The sequence below is a fragment of the Salvelinus alpinus genome, chromosome 10 (assembly GCF_045679555.1).
Source record: "Salvelinus alpinus chromosome 10, SLU_Salpinus.1, whole genome shotgun sequence".
Lineage (NCBI taxonomy): Eukaryota > Metazoa > Chordata > Actinopteri > Salmoniformes > Salmonidae > Salvelinus > Salvelinus alpinus.
The window spans coordinates 48,262,471-48,277,110 of record NC_092095.1 but is presented as its reverse complement, the minus strand read 5'-3'; the positions used below and the strand labels follow the sequence as shown (position 1 = coordinate 48,277,110).

Sequence of the window (14,640 nt, the reverse complement as noted above, 5' to 3'; positions counted from 1 at the left end):
ACGTCTCCACACATCAGATAGTGCGCCCGTGGCATTTTCCTGTGAAGATTAGAATAAAATTAAAAATAAATTAAAAATAAAACACAATTCCATGTACATATAAATAATTAAGCAATTAGATTAAACAACTCCTTTGTAAGAAAGTTTATAAAAAATTTAACCTGTATGGAAACAGGTGAATTAACAGTCCTCAGTTAGCAGGCTCAAGCAAGCTAAAACACACATGGTAGCAAAACCTAACTAGCAGAAATTGTTAACAAGATAGAAATGATTTGAACACTTTGCTGTAGGCTACTATTTACTAGTTAACAAAAAAATAATGTATGTCATAAAATATATTCACCCCACCCAGTATTGTAATCAAAACTTACCAGAAAGCAGTCCTTGGCTCAGACAGTGTAGTAATCGGGGCTCAATAGCATCTCATTAGTATGCAAGATCTTGAGAATCAGCTGTACATGTGATGGAAGAGTGCACTGCACATGTGATGGAAGAATGCACTGTGCATGCAGAGGGTTGCAATTCCATTGAATTGGGGACAGTTTAACCAAAATATGCCACAAGACCTAGAATTGCCTTGTGTAACCCACAAAAAAGCTTCACTGTTATAAGTTAACTTTTTTCATGAATTTAAGCAAAATTCCCAGGCTTAACCTCCCATCAAAAATGTACGGAAATTTACTGGAAAGTGTCCGACCCTTTGCAACCCTATTGGCGAGTAATATACTCAGAAGCGGTGGGTGGTGTGCATGCCTTCGAAGTCTGAGCAGGAGGCTGCTCCGTCTACCTCTTCTATGAAGACATTGTTTTGGGCCGGCCTATAGGATTAGATCCAATGTCCTGGGTGGTGGTCCGAACAAAGGATCCACTTTGGGAAAATCGTATTCCTGGTCGTAATGTTGGTAAGTTGACGTTGCTCTTCTATCCAATAGTTCTTCCCGGCTGTATGTAATAGCCCAGAAAATCTTAACAATGTAAGAAATAATACATAAAAAAACAAAATACTGCAAAGTTTCCTAAGGACTCGAAGTGAGGCGACCATCTCAGTCGGCGCCATTCCAGGCAAGTACCTCATGAAGCTGTTTGTGAGAATGCCAAGAGTGTGTAAAGCTGTCATCAAGGCAAAGGGTGGCTACAAAATATATTTTGATTTGTTTAACACTTTTTTGGTTACTACATGATTCCATATGTGTTATTTCATAGTTTTGATGTCTTCACTATTATTCCACAATGTAGAAAATAGTAAAATAAAGAAAAACCCTTGAATGAGGTGTCCAAACCTTTGACTTGTACTCTATTATATATCTTCTTTTTTTTTTGTTACTGCTTGACTAAAGAAATCTTGGTCGACCAACAGCTTATTGAACAAATAATTGACCAGTTTATAAATGGGGTCAGCACTAATCCCAACAATATAAGAGTATAAACCTAAACAGCTTAACTTAATATGAAAATATTCACAACGGAAAGCCTAAGAATGTAAGTGGTAGAAACAGAAGTTCAGGAGCAACATTTAGCCTAGCCAGTGTCAAACAAAAACTTGTTGAATAGGGAGTCTCCATCACCTGCAACAACACACAGACTGACGTATGAGCAGCAACCACCCACCTTGTCTCCACTGGAATAGAAGAAGTAGCGCAAACGCACTATGTTGCAGTGGTCCAGTTTCCTCATGATCTGCAGCTCCCGGTTCTGAGACGAGATGAGACAGAGACATTGATAAAATCTGACAACCAGTGAGAATTAGACAAGTCAAACAGGCTAGAGAAGCTAGCTTCACAATGAGCTAGCTGCACTCTCCCAGAAGAAACTTTCCTCTGATTCTGGACCAGTCAGACACTCTCTCTTAAATGAGTCTTAAAAGGCTTTTGAGGGTCATCCGAGATGGAATTAGAGAAAAGGCTGTTGAGAGCGCAAGAGCGCGAGAGTGAGAGAGAGAGAGGGGAAGCAAGCGAGAGGGGAAGCGAGCGAGAGAGAGGACTCGAGCGAGCGAGAGAGCGAGGTAGCGAGCAAGCGAGAGAGCGAGGTAGCGAGCGAGCGAGAAAGCAAGTGAGCGAGAGAAAGAAAGCGAGAGAGCGAGCGAGAAAGCGAGCGAGCGAGCGAAAGCGAGAGGGGAGGCGAGCGAAAGAAAGGAAGCGAGGGAGCGGGAGCGAGGGGAAGCGAGCGAGGAAGCGAGCGAGAGGGGAAGCAAGCGAGAGAGGAATCGAGCAAGCGAGAGAGCGAGGAAGCGAGCGAGCGAGAAAGCAAGTGAGCGAGAGAAAGAAAGCGAGAGAGCGGGCGAGAAAGCGGGCGAGAAAGCGGGCGAGAAAGCAAGCGAAAGAAAGCGAGAGAGCGAGAAAGTGAGCGAAAGAAAGCGAGAGAGGAAGCGAGCGAAAGAAAGGAAGCGAGGGAGCGAGCGAGAGAGGGGAAGCGAGCGAGCGAGAGAGAGAAGGGAAGCGAGCGAGCGAGAGAGAGAGGGGAAGCTAGAGAGAGAGGGGAAGCGAGCAAGCGAGAGAGAGGGGAAGCGAGAGAGAGAGGGGAAGCGAGCGAGAGAGAGGAAGCGAGCGAGAGTGGAAGCGAGCGAGCGAGCGTGGAAGCGAGCGAGCGTGGAAGCGAGAGAGAGGAAGCGAGAGAGAGAGAGAGAGAGGAAGCGAGAGAGAGAGGAAGCGAGAGAGAGGAAGCGAGAGAGAGGAAGCGAGAGAGAGAGAGAGAGGAAGCGAGAGAGAGGAAGCGAGAGAGAGAGAGAGAGGAAGCGAGAGAGAGAGAGAGAGAGAGAGAGAGAGAGAGAGAGAGAGAGAGAGAGAGAGAGAGAGAGAGAGAGAGAGAGAAGAGAGAGAGAGAGAGAGAGAGAGAGGAAGCGAGAGAGAGAGAGAGAGAGAGAGCGAGAGAGAGAGAGAGAGAGAGGAGCGAGAGAGAGAGGAAGCGAGCGAGAGAGAGGAAGCGAGAGAGAGAGAGGAAGCGAGCGAGAGGAAGCGAGCGAGCGAGCGAGAGGAAGCGAGCGAGCGAGAGAGAGGAAGCGAGAGGAAGCGAGCGAGCGAGAGGAAGCGAGAGGAAGCGAGCGAGCGAGAGGAAGCGAGCGAGCGAGAGAGAGGAAGCGAGCGAGCGAGAGAGAGGAAGCGAGAGCGAGCGAGCGAGCGAGAGGAAGCGAGCGAGCGAGAGGAAGCGAGCGAGCGAGCGAGAGGAAGCGAGCGAGCGAGAGAGAGGAAGCGAGCGAGCGAGAGAGAGGAAGCGAGCGAGCGAGAGAGAGGAAGCGAGCGAGCGAGAGAGAGGAAGCGAGCGAGCGAGCGAGAGGAAGCGAGCGAGCGAGAGAGAGAGGAAGCGAGCGAGCGAGAGAGAGGAAGCGAGCGAGCGAGCGAGAGAGAAGCGAGCGAGCGAGAGAGAGGAAGCGAGCGAGAGAGAGGAAGCGAGAGAGCGAGAGAGAGGAAGCGAGAGAGCGAGAGAGGAAGCGAGAGAGAGAGCGAGCGAGAGAGAGAGGAAGCGAGAGAGAAAGCGAGCGAGCGGAAGCGCGAGAGCGAGAGAAAGCGAGGAAGCGGGAGAGCGAGAGAGAGCGAGGAAGCGAGAGAGAGAGAGGAAGCGGGAGAGCGAGAGAGAGCGAGGAAGCGAGAGAGAGAGAGGAAGCGAGAGAGAGGAAGCGAGAGAGAGGAAGCAAGAGAGAGAGAGAGGAAGCAAGAGAGAGAGAGAGGAAGCGAGACAGGAAGCGAGAGAGAGGAAGCGAGAGAGAGAGGAAGCGAGAGAGAGAGGAAGCGAGAGAGAGAGGAAGCGAGAGAGAGAGGAAGCGAGAGAGAGAGGAAGCGAGAGAGAGAGAGAGAGAAAGGAAGCGAGAGAGAGGAAGCGAGCGAGAGGAAGCGAGCGAGCGAGAGAGAGGAAGCGAGCGAGCGAGAGAGAGGAAGCGAGCGAGCGAGCGAGAGAGAAGCGAGCGAGCGAGAGAGAGGAAGCGAGCGAGAGAGAGGAAGCGAGAGAGCGAGAGAGAGGAAGCGAGAGAGCGAGAGAGAGGAAGCGAGAGAGAGAGCGAGCGAGAGAGAGAGGAAGCGAGAGAGAAAGCGAGCGAGCGGAAGCGCGAGAGCGAGAGAAAGCGAGGAAGCGGGAGAGCGAGAGAGAGCGAGGAAGCGAGAGAGAGAGAGGAAGCGAGAGAGAGAGAGGAAGCGGGAGAGCGAGAGAGAGCGAGGAAGCGAGAGAGAGAGAGGAAGCGAGAGAGAGGAAGCGAGAGAGAGGAAGCAAGAGAGAGAGAGAGGAAGCAAGAGAGAGAGAGAGGAAGCGAGACAGGAAGCGAGAGAGAGGAAGCGAGAGAGAGAGGAAGCGAGAGAGAGAGGAAGCGAGAGAGAGAGGAAGCGAGAGAGAGAGGAAGCGAGAGAGAGAGAGAGAGAGGAAGCGAGAGAGAGAGAGAGAGAGAAAGGAAGCGAGAGAGGAAGCGAGAGGAAGCGAGAGAGCGAGAGAGCGAGAGGAAGCGAGAGAGCGAGAGGAAGCGAGAGGAAGCGAGAGAGCGAGAGAGCGAGAGAGCGAGAGAGCGAGAGAGCGAGAGGAAGCGAGAGAGCGAGAGAGCGAGAGAGCGAGAGGAAGCGAGAGAGCGAGAGGAAGCGAGAGAGCGAGAGGAAGCGAGAGAGCGAGAGAGCGAGAAAGCGAGAGAGAAAGCGAGAGAGAAAGCGAGAGAGAAAGCGAGAGAGAAAGCGAGAGAGCGAGAGAGAGAGAGAGAGAGAAAGCGAGAGAGAAAGCGAGAGAGAGAGAAAGCGAGAGAGCGAGAGAGAGAGAAAGCGAGAGAGCGAGAGAGAGAGAAAGCGAGAGAGAGAGAATCGAGAGAGCGAGAGAATCGAGAGAGCGAGAGAGAGGGAAAGCGAGAGAGCGAGAGAGAGGGAAAGCGAGAGAGCGAGAGAGCGGGAAAGCGAGAGAGCGAGAGAGAGGGAAAGCGAGAGAGCGAGAGAGAGGAAGCGAGAGAGCGAGAGAGAGGAAGCGAGAGAGCGAGAGAGAGGGAAAGCGAGAGAGCGAGAGAGAGGGAAAGCGAGAGAGCGAGAGAGAGGAAGCGAGAGAGCGAGAGAGAGGAAGCGAGAGAGCGAGAGAGAGGAAGCGAGAGAGCGAGAGAGAGGAAGCGAGAGGAAGCGAGAGAGAGAGAGAGAGAGAGAGCGAGAGGAAGCGAGCGAGAGAGAGGAAGCGAGCGAGAGAGAGGAAGCGAGCGAGAGAGAGGAAGCGAGCGAGAGAGAGGAAGCGAGCGAGAGAGAGGAAGCGAGCGAGGAAGCGAGAGAAGAAGCGAGAGAGGAAGCGAGAGAGGAAGCGAGAGAGGAAGCGAGCGAGCGAGAGGAAGCGAGCGAGAGAGAGGAAGCGAGCGAGAGAGAGGAAGCGAGCGAGAGAGAGGAAGCGAGCGAGGAAGCGAGAGAAGAAGCGAGCGAGGAAGCGAGAGAGGAAGCGAGAGAGGAAGCGAGAGAGGAAGCGAGAGAGGAAGCGAGAGAGGAAGCGAGGAAGCGAGCGAGGAAGCGAGCGAGCGAGAGAGGAAGCGAGCGAGCGAGAGAGGAAGCGAGCGAGCGAGCGAGAGAGGAAGCGAGCGAGCGAGCGAGGAGGCGAGCGAGCGAGGAGGCGAGCGAGCGAGCGAGAGAGGAGGCGAGCGAGCGAGAGAGGAGGCGAGCGAGCGAGAGAGGAAGCGAGCGAGCGAGCGAGAGGAAGCGAGCGAGCGAGGAGGCGAGCGAGCGAGGAGGCGAGCGAGAGAGGAGGCGAGCGAGAGAGGAGGCGAGCGAGAGAGGAGCGAGCGAGCGAGCGAGCGAGAGAGGAGGCGAGCGAGCGAGAGAGGAGGCGAGCGAGCGACAGAGGAGGCGAGCGAGCGAGAGAGGAGAAGAGCGAGAGGAAGCGAGCGAGAGGAAGCGAGCGAGAGGAAGCGAGCGAGAGGAAGCGAGCGAGAGGAAGCGAGCGAGAGGAAGCGAGCGAGAGGAAGCGAGCGAGAGGAAGCGAGCGAGAGGAAGCGAGCGAGAGGAAGCGAGCGAGAGGAAGCGAGCGAGAGGAAGCGAGCGAGAGGGAGCGAGCGAGAGGGAGCGAGCGAGAGGGAGCGAGCGAGAGGGAGCGAGCGAGAGGGAGCGAGCGAGAGGAAGCGAGCGAGAGGAAGCGAGCGAGAGGAGCGAGCGAGAGAGGAGCGAGCGAGAGAGGAGCGAGAGAGGAGCGAGCGAGAGAGGAGCGAGCGAGAGAGAAGCGAGCGAGAGAGAAGCGAGCGAGAGAGAAGCGAGCGAGAGAGAAGCGAGCGAGAGAGAAGCGAGAGAGAGAAGCGAGAGAGGAGCGAGCGAGACCTGGTTCAACACCTGGTTGGTTAAATCAGGTGTGCTAGTATTAGAATAGATCAAACAAGTGGAATGGCAAGGGGTACTCGAGGAGAGATTTGGGAAACAGCTAAAACACAACCATGTGTGTCCATCACACAGCTAGTGAAACATTCAAGATAAGAAACTGAATATCTAGTCTGAGTTTGGCACACTGTCACTGTCTTAAATTAGAAGCCCACACATGGTTAATTTAGGCCAGCTAAAACTATCATAGATTGTTGTAAAACAGTGACAGCCATAACTGAATGAGGGTCAAATCATGTCAGTGATATCTGAACAGGGAGCAAATTACCCACAGAGACACATAAGCTACTTCAAACACTGGCACTGTGCAGCTATTGCAGCACTTGTTTATTAACACAGTTACGTCAGTCTGAGGAAATCCATGGGTTGAGTTTCCTTTAGAAGAGAAGAAGATATGAACTATTCATCAACTCAATGCTTGAGCTGAAGCTGGACTAGGGAGGGACGAGACTCCGCCCCATTTCAGCTCCAACAGGAAGGGGCGTGTTCTCACGAGACATGACATCACTGGGGACTAGGGCATCATGCACAGGCCGACTGCCAGGATGATTAACCAAACGCCTATCAGTGTGGTACGGCAGGCTACGATCACCATGACAGAGCAGTCTCACAGCGGTAAGTGACCTGACAAACCTAGTGTTTTCAGTCGAATGACAGTAAAAATGTGAGCCCATTTAATGTGAGACTCCAGTTAGGGATCTAGTTTCAGTGACGTCATACTGACAGCGACTCAATGACCTCAAGACAAAGAACCGTCGTTACTCAAAAACACACGGTGCAACAAGAACTCATAAAAATACAAATAAATACTCTGATGTACTCGTCTCTGCAGTGAAATGGTCTCACCTTGAACCTTTTGTCCTGCAGAACCTTCTTGATGGCTATTAGCTCCCCGGAGTCACACAGTTTAGCCTGGTAGACCACGCCGAACGAGCCGTTGCCGATGACCTTAGTGTCTGTATAGCTGACCTCCTGCGGCCGGTCGGGGCCCTGGCCTGGGGTCGCTACAACTGTGGTCACCTTACTGCCGTCTTTGTCTCCTGAGAGAAAGAAAGATGATAAGCAATGTCACACAAGAGATGCAGTATAGGACAACTCATTCAGCTGCACAGTCTTTACACCAAGAAGCTCCTGTAACATTTCTCATCCTCTCTCGTCACTGCATCTCCAGACGTAGGCTCAGACTGAAGCCTGTAAGCCAGAAATTGGAAGCTGTACTAACCCACTTTTTAGCTATGAGTAATTTCCTAGGAAATTACAGGGCTACCCATGTTAACGGGCTCTGGCAAACACCGTAATGACGACAGCCTGAAAGTACAGTAGAAGGATAAAAGGTATAGGCGTAAAGGTTGTTGTGAAAATGAGGATGTAATTTTAGTCTAAGATAATGTGTGGGTGGGTGCACTGCAAACGGCTAAGCACTTTCCTAGTACTGTTCCTATTTTGAAGCAGCGCTGCAGGCACCAAATGTTTCCCCACATAACAGCTCCAATTCAAAAACTGCACATCGCAACTTTTGACAACATGAAAATGAAAGTCTACTGGAGGTGTGAGTTGACAGACCAAGACGAACACTAACAGCCGGTCCCAAATCACTCTTTACCCATCCCGCTTGGCCCTAAGCCTTCATTGTTTGCAGATCGTAAGGGCTCTTCTAACCTACCGTTATGGCTGGCACCTGGCCGTGGACCTCAACACAAACCCAAAGAGCACCAGACAATACTAGATTGCACTGCTTTAGGACCGCACATTTTTTGACTTGTAAACTCAGACAAAACAGAGATGCTAGTTCCAGATCCCAAGAAACAAAGAACTCTTCTGTTGGATCTGACAATTAATCTTGATGGTTGTACAGTCGTCTCAAATAAAACTGTGAAGGACATTGGCGTTACTCTGGACCCTGATCTCTCTTTTGATGATCATATCAAGACTGTTTCAAGGACAGATTTTTTCCATCTACGTAACATTGCAAAAATCAGAAACTTTCTGTCCAAAAATGATGCAGAAAAGTTCATCCATGTTTTTGTCACTTCTAGGTTAGGCAATGCTCTACTTTCCGACTACCGGGATAAAGCACTAAATAAACTTCAGTTAGTGCTAAACATGGCTGCTAGAATCTTGACTAAAACCCCCAAATTCTATCATATTACTCCAGTGCTAGCCTCTACACTGGCTTCCTGTAAAGGCTAGGGCAGACTTCAAGGTTTTACTGCTAACCTACAAAGCATTACATGGGTTTGCTACTACCCATCTCTCCGATTTGGTCCTGCCGTACATACCTACACATACGCTACGGTCACTGGAGGCAGGGCCTTCTCCGATAGAGCTCCATTTTTATGGAATGGTCTGCCTATCCATGTGAGAGATGCAGACTCAGTCTCAACCTTTAAGTCTTTATTGAAGACTCATCTCTTCAGTAGGTCCTATGATTGAGTGTAGTCTGGCCCAGGGGTGTGAAGGTGAACTACACGTACGCTACGTGTTTTGTCCGAGTTTAAAAGTAGAACGTTTTCGGCCATCCACTTCCTTATGTCTGAAACACAGGCTTCTAGCGAGGGCAATTTTGGGGCTTCACCATGTTTCATTGAAATGTACAGCTGCGTGTCATCCGCATAGCAGTGAAAGTTAACATTATGTTTTCGAATGACATCCCCAAGAGGTAAAATATATAGTGAAAACAATAGTGGTCCTAAAACGGAACCTTGAGGAACACCGAAATGTACAGTTGATTTGTCAGAGGACAAACCATTCACAGAGACAAACTGATATCTTTCCGACAGATAAGATCTAAACCAGGCCAGAACTTGTCTGTGTAGACCAATTTGGGTTTCCAGTCTCTCCAAAAGAATGTGGTGATCGATGGTATCAAAGGCAGCACTAAGGTCTAGTAGCACGAGGACAGATGCAGAGCCTCGGTCTGACGCCATTAAAAGGTCATTTACCACCTTCACAAGTGCAGTCTCAGTGCTATGATGGGGTCTAAAACTAGACTGAAGCATGTCGTATACATTGTTTGTCTTCAGGAAGGCAGTGAGTTTCTGCGCAACAGCTTTTTCTAAAATTTTTGAGAGGAAAGGAAGATTCGATATAGGCCGATAGTTGTTTTATATTTTCTGGGTCAAGGTTTGGCTTTTTCAAGAGAGGCTTTATTACTGCCACTTTTAGTGAGTTTGGTACACATCCGGTGGATAGAGAGCCATTTATTATGTTCAACATAGGAGGGCCAAGCACATGAAGCAGCTCTTTCAGTAGTTTAGTTGGAATAGGATCCAGTATGCAGCTTGAAGGTTTAGAGGCCATGATTATTTTCATCATTGTGTCAAGAGATATAGTACTAAAACACTTAAGTGTCTCTCCCGATCCCAGGCCCTGGCGGAGCTGTGCAGATCCAGGACAGCTAAGCACTGGAGGAATACGCAGATTTAAAGAGGAGTCCGTAATTTGCTTTCTAATGATCATGATCTTTTCCTCAAAGAAGTTCATGAATTTATTACTGCTGAAGTGAAAGCCATCCTCACTTGGGGAATGCTGCTTTTTAGTTAGCTTTGCAACAGTATCAAAAATAAATTTAGGATTGTTCTTATTTTCCTCACTTAAGTTGGAAAAGTAGGATGATCGAGCAGCAGTGAGGGCTCTTCGATACTGCACGGTACTGTCTTTCCAAGCTAGTCGGAAGACCTCCAGTTTGGTGTGGCGCCATTTCCGTTCCAATTTTCTGGAAGCTTGCTTCAGAGCTCGGGTATTTTCTGTATACCAGGGAGCTAGTTTCTTATGACAAATGTTTTTAGTTTTTAGGGGTGCAACTGCATCTAGGGTATTGCGCAAGGTTAAATTGAGTTCCTCAGTTAGGTGGTTAACTGATTTTTGTCCTCTGACGTCCTTGGGTAGGCAGAAGGAGTCTGGAAGGGCATCAAGGAATCTGTGTTGTCTGAGAATTTATAGCACGACTTTTGATGCTCCTTGGTTGGTGTCTGAGCAGATTATTTGTTGCGATTGCAAACGTAATAAAATGGTGGTCCGATAATCCTGGACTATGAGGAAAAACATTAAGATCTACAACATTTATTCCATGGGACAAAACTAGGTCCAGAGTATGACTGTGGCAGTGAGTAGGTCCAGAGACATGTTGGACAAAACCCACTGAGTCGATGATGGCTCCAAAAGCCTTTTGGAGTGGGTCTGTGGACTTTTCCATATGAATATTAAAATCACCAAAAATTAGAATATTATCTGCTATGACTACAAGGTCCGATAGGAATTCAGGAAACTCAGTGAGGAACGCTGTATATGGCCCAGGAGGCCTGTAAACAGTAGCTATAAAAAGTGATTGAGTAGGCTGCATAGATTTCATGACTAGAAGCTCAAAAGACCAAAACGTCATTTTTGTTTTTGTAAATTGAAATTTGCTATCGTAAATGCTAGCAACACCTCCGCCTTTGTGGGATGCATGGGGGATATGGTCACTAGTGTAACCAGGAGGTGAGGCCTCATTTAACACAGTAAATTCATCAGGCTTAAGCCATGTTTCAGTCAGGCCAATCACATCAAGATTATGATCAGTGATTAGTTCATTGACTATAACTGCCTTTGAAGTGAGGGATCTAACATTAAGTAGCCCTATTTTGAGATGTGAGGTATCACGATCTCTTTCAATAATGGCAGGAATGGAGGAGGTCTTTATTCCAGTGAGATTGCTAAGGCGAACACCGCCATGTTTATTTTTGCCCAACCTAGGTCGAGGCACAGACACAGTCTCAATGGGGATAGCTGAGCTGACTACACTGACTATGCTAGTGGCAGACTCCACTAAGCTGGCAGGCTGGCTAACAGCCTGCTGCCTGGCCTGCACCCTATTTCATTGTGGAGCTAGAGGAGTTAGATCCCTGTCTATGTTGGTAGATAAGATGAGAGCACCCCTCCAGCTAGGATGGAGTTCGTCACTCCTCAGCAGGTCAGGCTTGGTCCTGTTCGTGGGTGAGTCCCAGAAAGAGGGCCAATTATCTACAAATTCTATCTTTTGGGAGGGGCAGAAAACAGTTTTCAACCAGCGATTGAGTTGACTCTGCTGTAGAGCTCATCACTCCCCCTAACTGGGAGGGGGACAGAGACAATTACTCGATGCCGACACATCTTTCTAGCTGATTTACACTCTGAAGCTATGTTGCACTTGGTGACCTCTGACTGTTTCATCCTAACATCGTTGGTGCCGACGTGGATAACAATATCTCTATACTCTCTACACTCGCCAGTTTTAGCTTTAGCCAGCACTATCTTCAGATTAGCCTTAACGTCGGTAGCCCTGCCCCCTGGTAAACAGTGTATGATCGCTGGGTGATTCGTTTTAAGTCTAATACTGCGGGTAATGGAGTCGCCAATGACTAGGGTTTTCAATTTGTCAGAGCTAATAGTGGGAAGCTTCGGCGTCTCTGACCCCGTAACAGGAGGAGTAGAGACAAGAAGACTCGGCCTCAGACTCCGACTCGCTACTTAATGGGGAAAACCGGTTGAAAGTTTGTCGGCTGAATAAGCGACACCAGTTGAGCATTCCTACAGCATTTCCCTCCAGAAGCCATGAGAAAGTTGTCCGGCTGCGGGGACTGTGTGGGGGGATTTATACTAACGTTACTATCTGTACTTACTGGTGGCACAGACGCTGTTTCATCCTTTCCTACACTGAAATTACCCTTGCGTCTGAAGCTGGGCTTGCAGCACAGCTATCCTCGCCATAAGGCGATCATTCTCCTGTATATTATGAGTACAGTGACTGCAATTAGAAGGCATCATGTTAATGTTACTACTTAGCTTCGGCTGTTGAAGGTGCTGACGAACCATGTCCAGATAAAGCGTCCGGAGTGAAAAAGTTGAGGGAAAAACTAAAAATAGAAACGGTAATTAAAAAGTAAAAAACGTAAAGTTGTCAGCTAGCAAAGTAAGGTTGGCAACAAAACGCACAGCAACACGTCTGCAAGTTCAAGAGGAAGTGACGACAATGGAACAGCGGGTTCAAGGCTGTAATCGCTGCTAGCAAACTCCACCAGCATGCCCCATCAAATCAAATCGTATTAGTCACATGCGCCGAATACAACAGGTAGCCCTTACAGTGAAATGCTTAATTATATGAGCCCCTAACCAACAATGCAGTTTAAAAAATACAGATAAGAATAAGAGATAAAAGTAACAAGTAATTCAAGAGCAGCAGTGAAGTAACTATAGCGAGACTATATACAGGGTGGGGGGTAAAGATACAGAGTCAGTGTGTGGGGGAACCAGATATTTGGAGGTAATATGTACATGTAGGTAGATTTATTAAAGTGACTATGAATAGATTACACCACTGCTACTCTCTGTTGTCAAGAGGGGGTGAGGGGGGGCACTGCAAATAGTCTGGGTAGCCATTTTATTAGATGTTCAGGAGTCTTATGGCTTGGGGGTAGAAGCTGTTTAGAAGCCTCTTGGACCTAGACTTGGCGCTCCGGTACCGCTTGCCGTGCGGTAGCAGAGAGAACAATCTATGACTAGGGTGGCTGGAGTCTGACAATTTTTGGAGCCTTTCTCTGACACCGCCTGGTATAGAGGTCCTGGATGTAAGAAAGCTTGATGTACTGGGCCGTTCGCACTACCCTCTGTAGTGCCTTGCGGTCAGAGGCCGAGCAGTTGTCATACCAGGCAGTAGGCATGCAATAGTCATGCCACATTCCAATTGGCATGAAGAGAATGAAAGACACCAGTGGTGAAGTATTCCGTAAAGTGAATGATATGACGAAGGAGTTTGGTCTTGAAACATAAAGAATGAAAAAACAGATCTCACAAGAACAGCTGGAGCTCTGTCCATGAGTGACTTCACAGAGTCCCCCTGCATAGGAATTAGCAACATGAGAAATGGAGGAGATCCATTATTACCATTGAGCCTTTCTACGCCACCTTTTTGCAAGGAAGACACGCGGGGAAGTTTAAAATCCATGACTTGCTTGGAAAATATTAGTCCTGGGTATCCATTAGACACTAAAACGGAATAAATAGAAAACACTCTGGAACAAGGAGAGACTACCTGGACATGTTCAATAAGAAAAAAAAAAGCCTAATTGTTTTCTCTGGCTAAATGTTTTAAAGCATTCCAGTTGCGAGTCCTAATGAACATGACCTTGACCTGGCAGCCACTCTCACCAATTACCTAGAGATCATTTATCATCTCAGATCTTGCAAGGAACGTAGGGGAGTGGGCTTGATGGTTTGTTAAATACAGGGGGATTCTTTTTTCCAGTCGCTTTAAAATGGCCACTCCATACTTTGAAGATTTAGCTCTAGGCCTATATATTACTGATTATACCTTGTATGAGTGTTGGTGTAGCACTGACCTCTTAGCACCCTGCAATCTGTTTTACAACCAGCACTTACATATCGCTGTGGTGTGCACACACACACACACACAGGGTGCCCTTATGACCCTCTAACACTGACCTCTGATATTACTGCCTTGGCTACTGCAGAAGCTTGACGAGGGAAGAGACATTGCAGCAGCAGAATTTCACAACAGCTACGTCGGGGGATCCAGCACTGAACTCTGCACTCTCTACAGCGTTGCTACCGCCTGGGTCAGAAGTCAAGGGATAGAGGAAATACTAGAGTTTTAACAAAATGTTAAATACACATTATCAATGTGCCAATCCTGTCTGAACACGCTGCATCTCTTATGTAGGAAGCCACTGAGCTCGTAATGCGGTAGAATATATGGGAAATTGGTCTCGCGGGTCAGACCACTCCAGGTCACGCACTTCCTCCCTTTCTCTGCTGAGTAGCAGGAAAGTGGAGCAAAATGTCAGAGCTGCCAAAGCCTGACGGGGAAGGGAGGGACAGAGCAGAGAGTACTGCCAAATTAGGCATCTCCTCCTCCTCTGAACACACATGCACAGAAAACAAGCACCCAACCGGAAGCCTGACACCATGTTACTACTGCATGGGGATGGAATTGTAATGAGGACAACGTTGATTATAATGGTGATCACTGAAGTTAAAGACTGACAATCAGAGATTACAGATTTGACGAGAGTGTTCATTATCCTAATGCGTTTGACAGTGTCTACAGTCAGTGACTATTGTTTATCCTCGAAATGTCAAAAGAGAAACCCGACACCAAGGTGTAGGCCTCAACACCTCTTCCTGTGGTAAATCCTCTAACACCACCCCCGTACTCATCCCTGGGTCTGAAAGGAGACAGAGCAAAGCACATTAGAGCAAAAGGCCCTTAATTTCTTGACGCTAGGGGCCAGATTTATTTATTATTATTTTTTTAAATAACGTTCCCAAGGTAAACGGACTATTTCTCAGGCCCAGATCGTAGAATATG

General features: G+C 48.5%; 1 protein-coding gene across 4 annotated transcripts in view; it reads right to left on the bottom strand.

The window, feature by feature from the left end:
* Window positions 1–14,640, bottom strand: part of LOC139532120 (glycogen synthase kinase-3 beta-like) — a 52,009-nt gene that overhangs the window by 23,265 nt on the left and 14,104 nt on the right. For all 4 annotated transcript variants that reach the window (XM_071329301.1, XM_071329303.1, XM_071329302.1 and 1 more), the window contains exons 2-3: window positions 7,143–7,336; window positions 1,609–1,692 (exon numbers count right to left, since the gene is read on the bottom strand). In XM_071329301.1, the coding sequence (XP_071185402.1) occupies window positions 1,609–1,692; window positions 7,143–7,336 (278 nt within the window). The remainder of the gene's footprint in view (window positions 1–1,608; window positions 1,693–7,142; window positions 7,337–14,640) is intronic.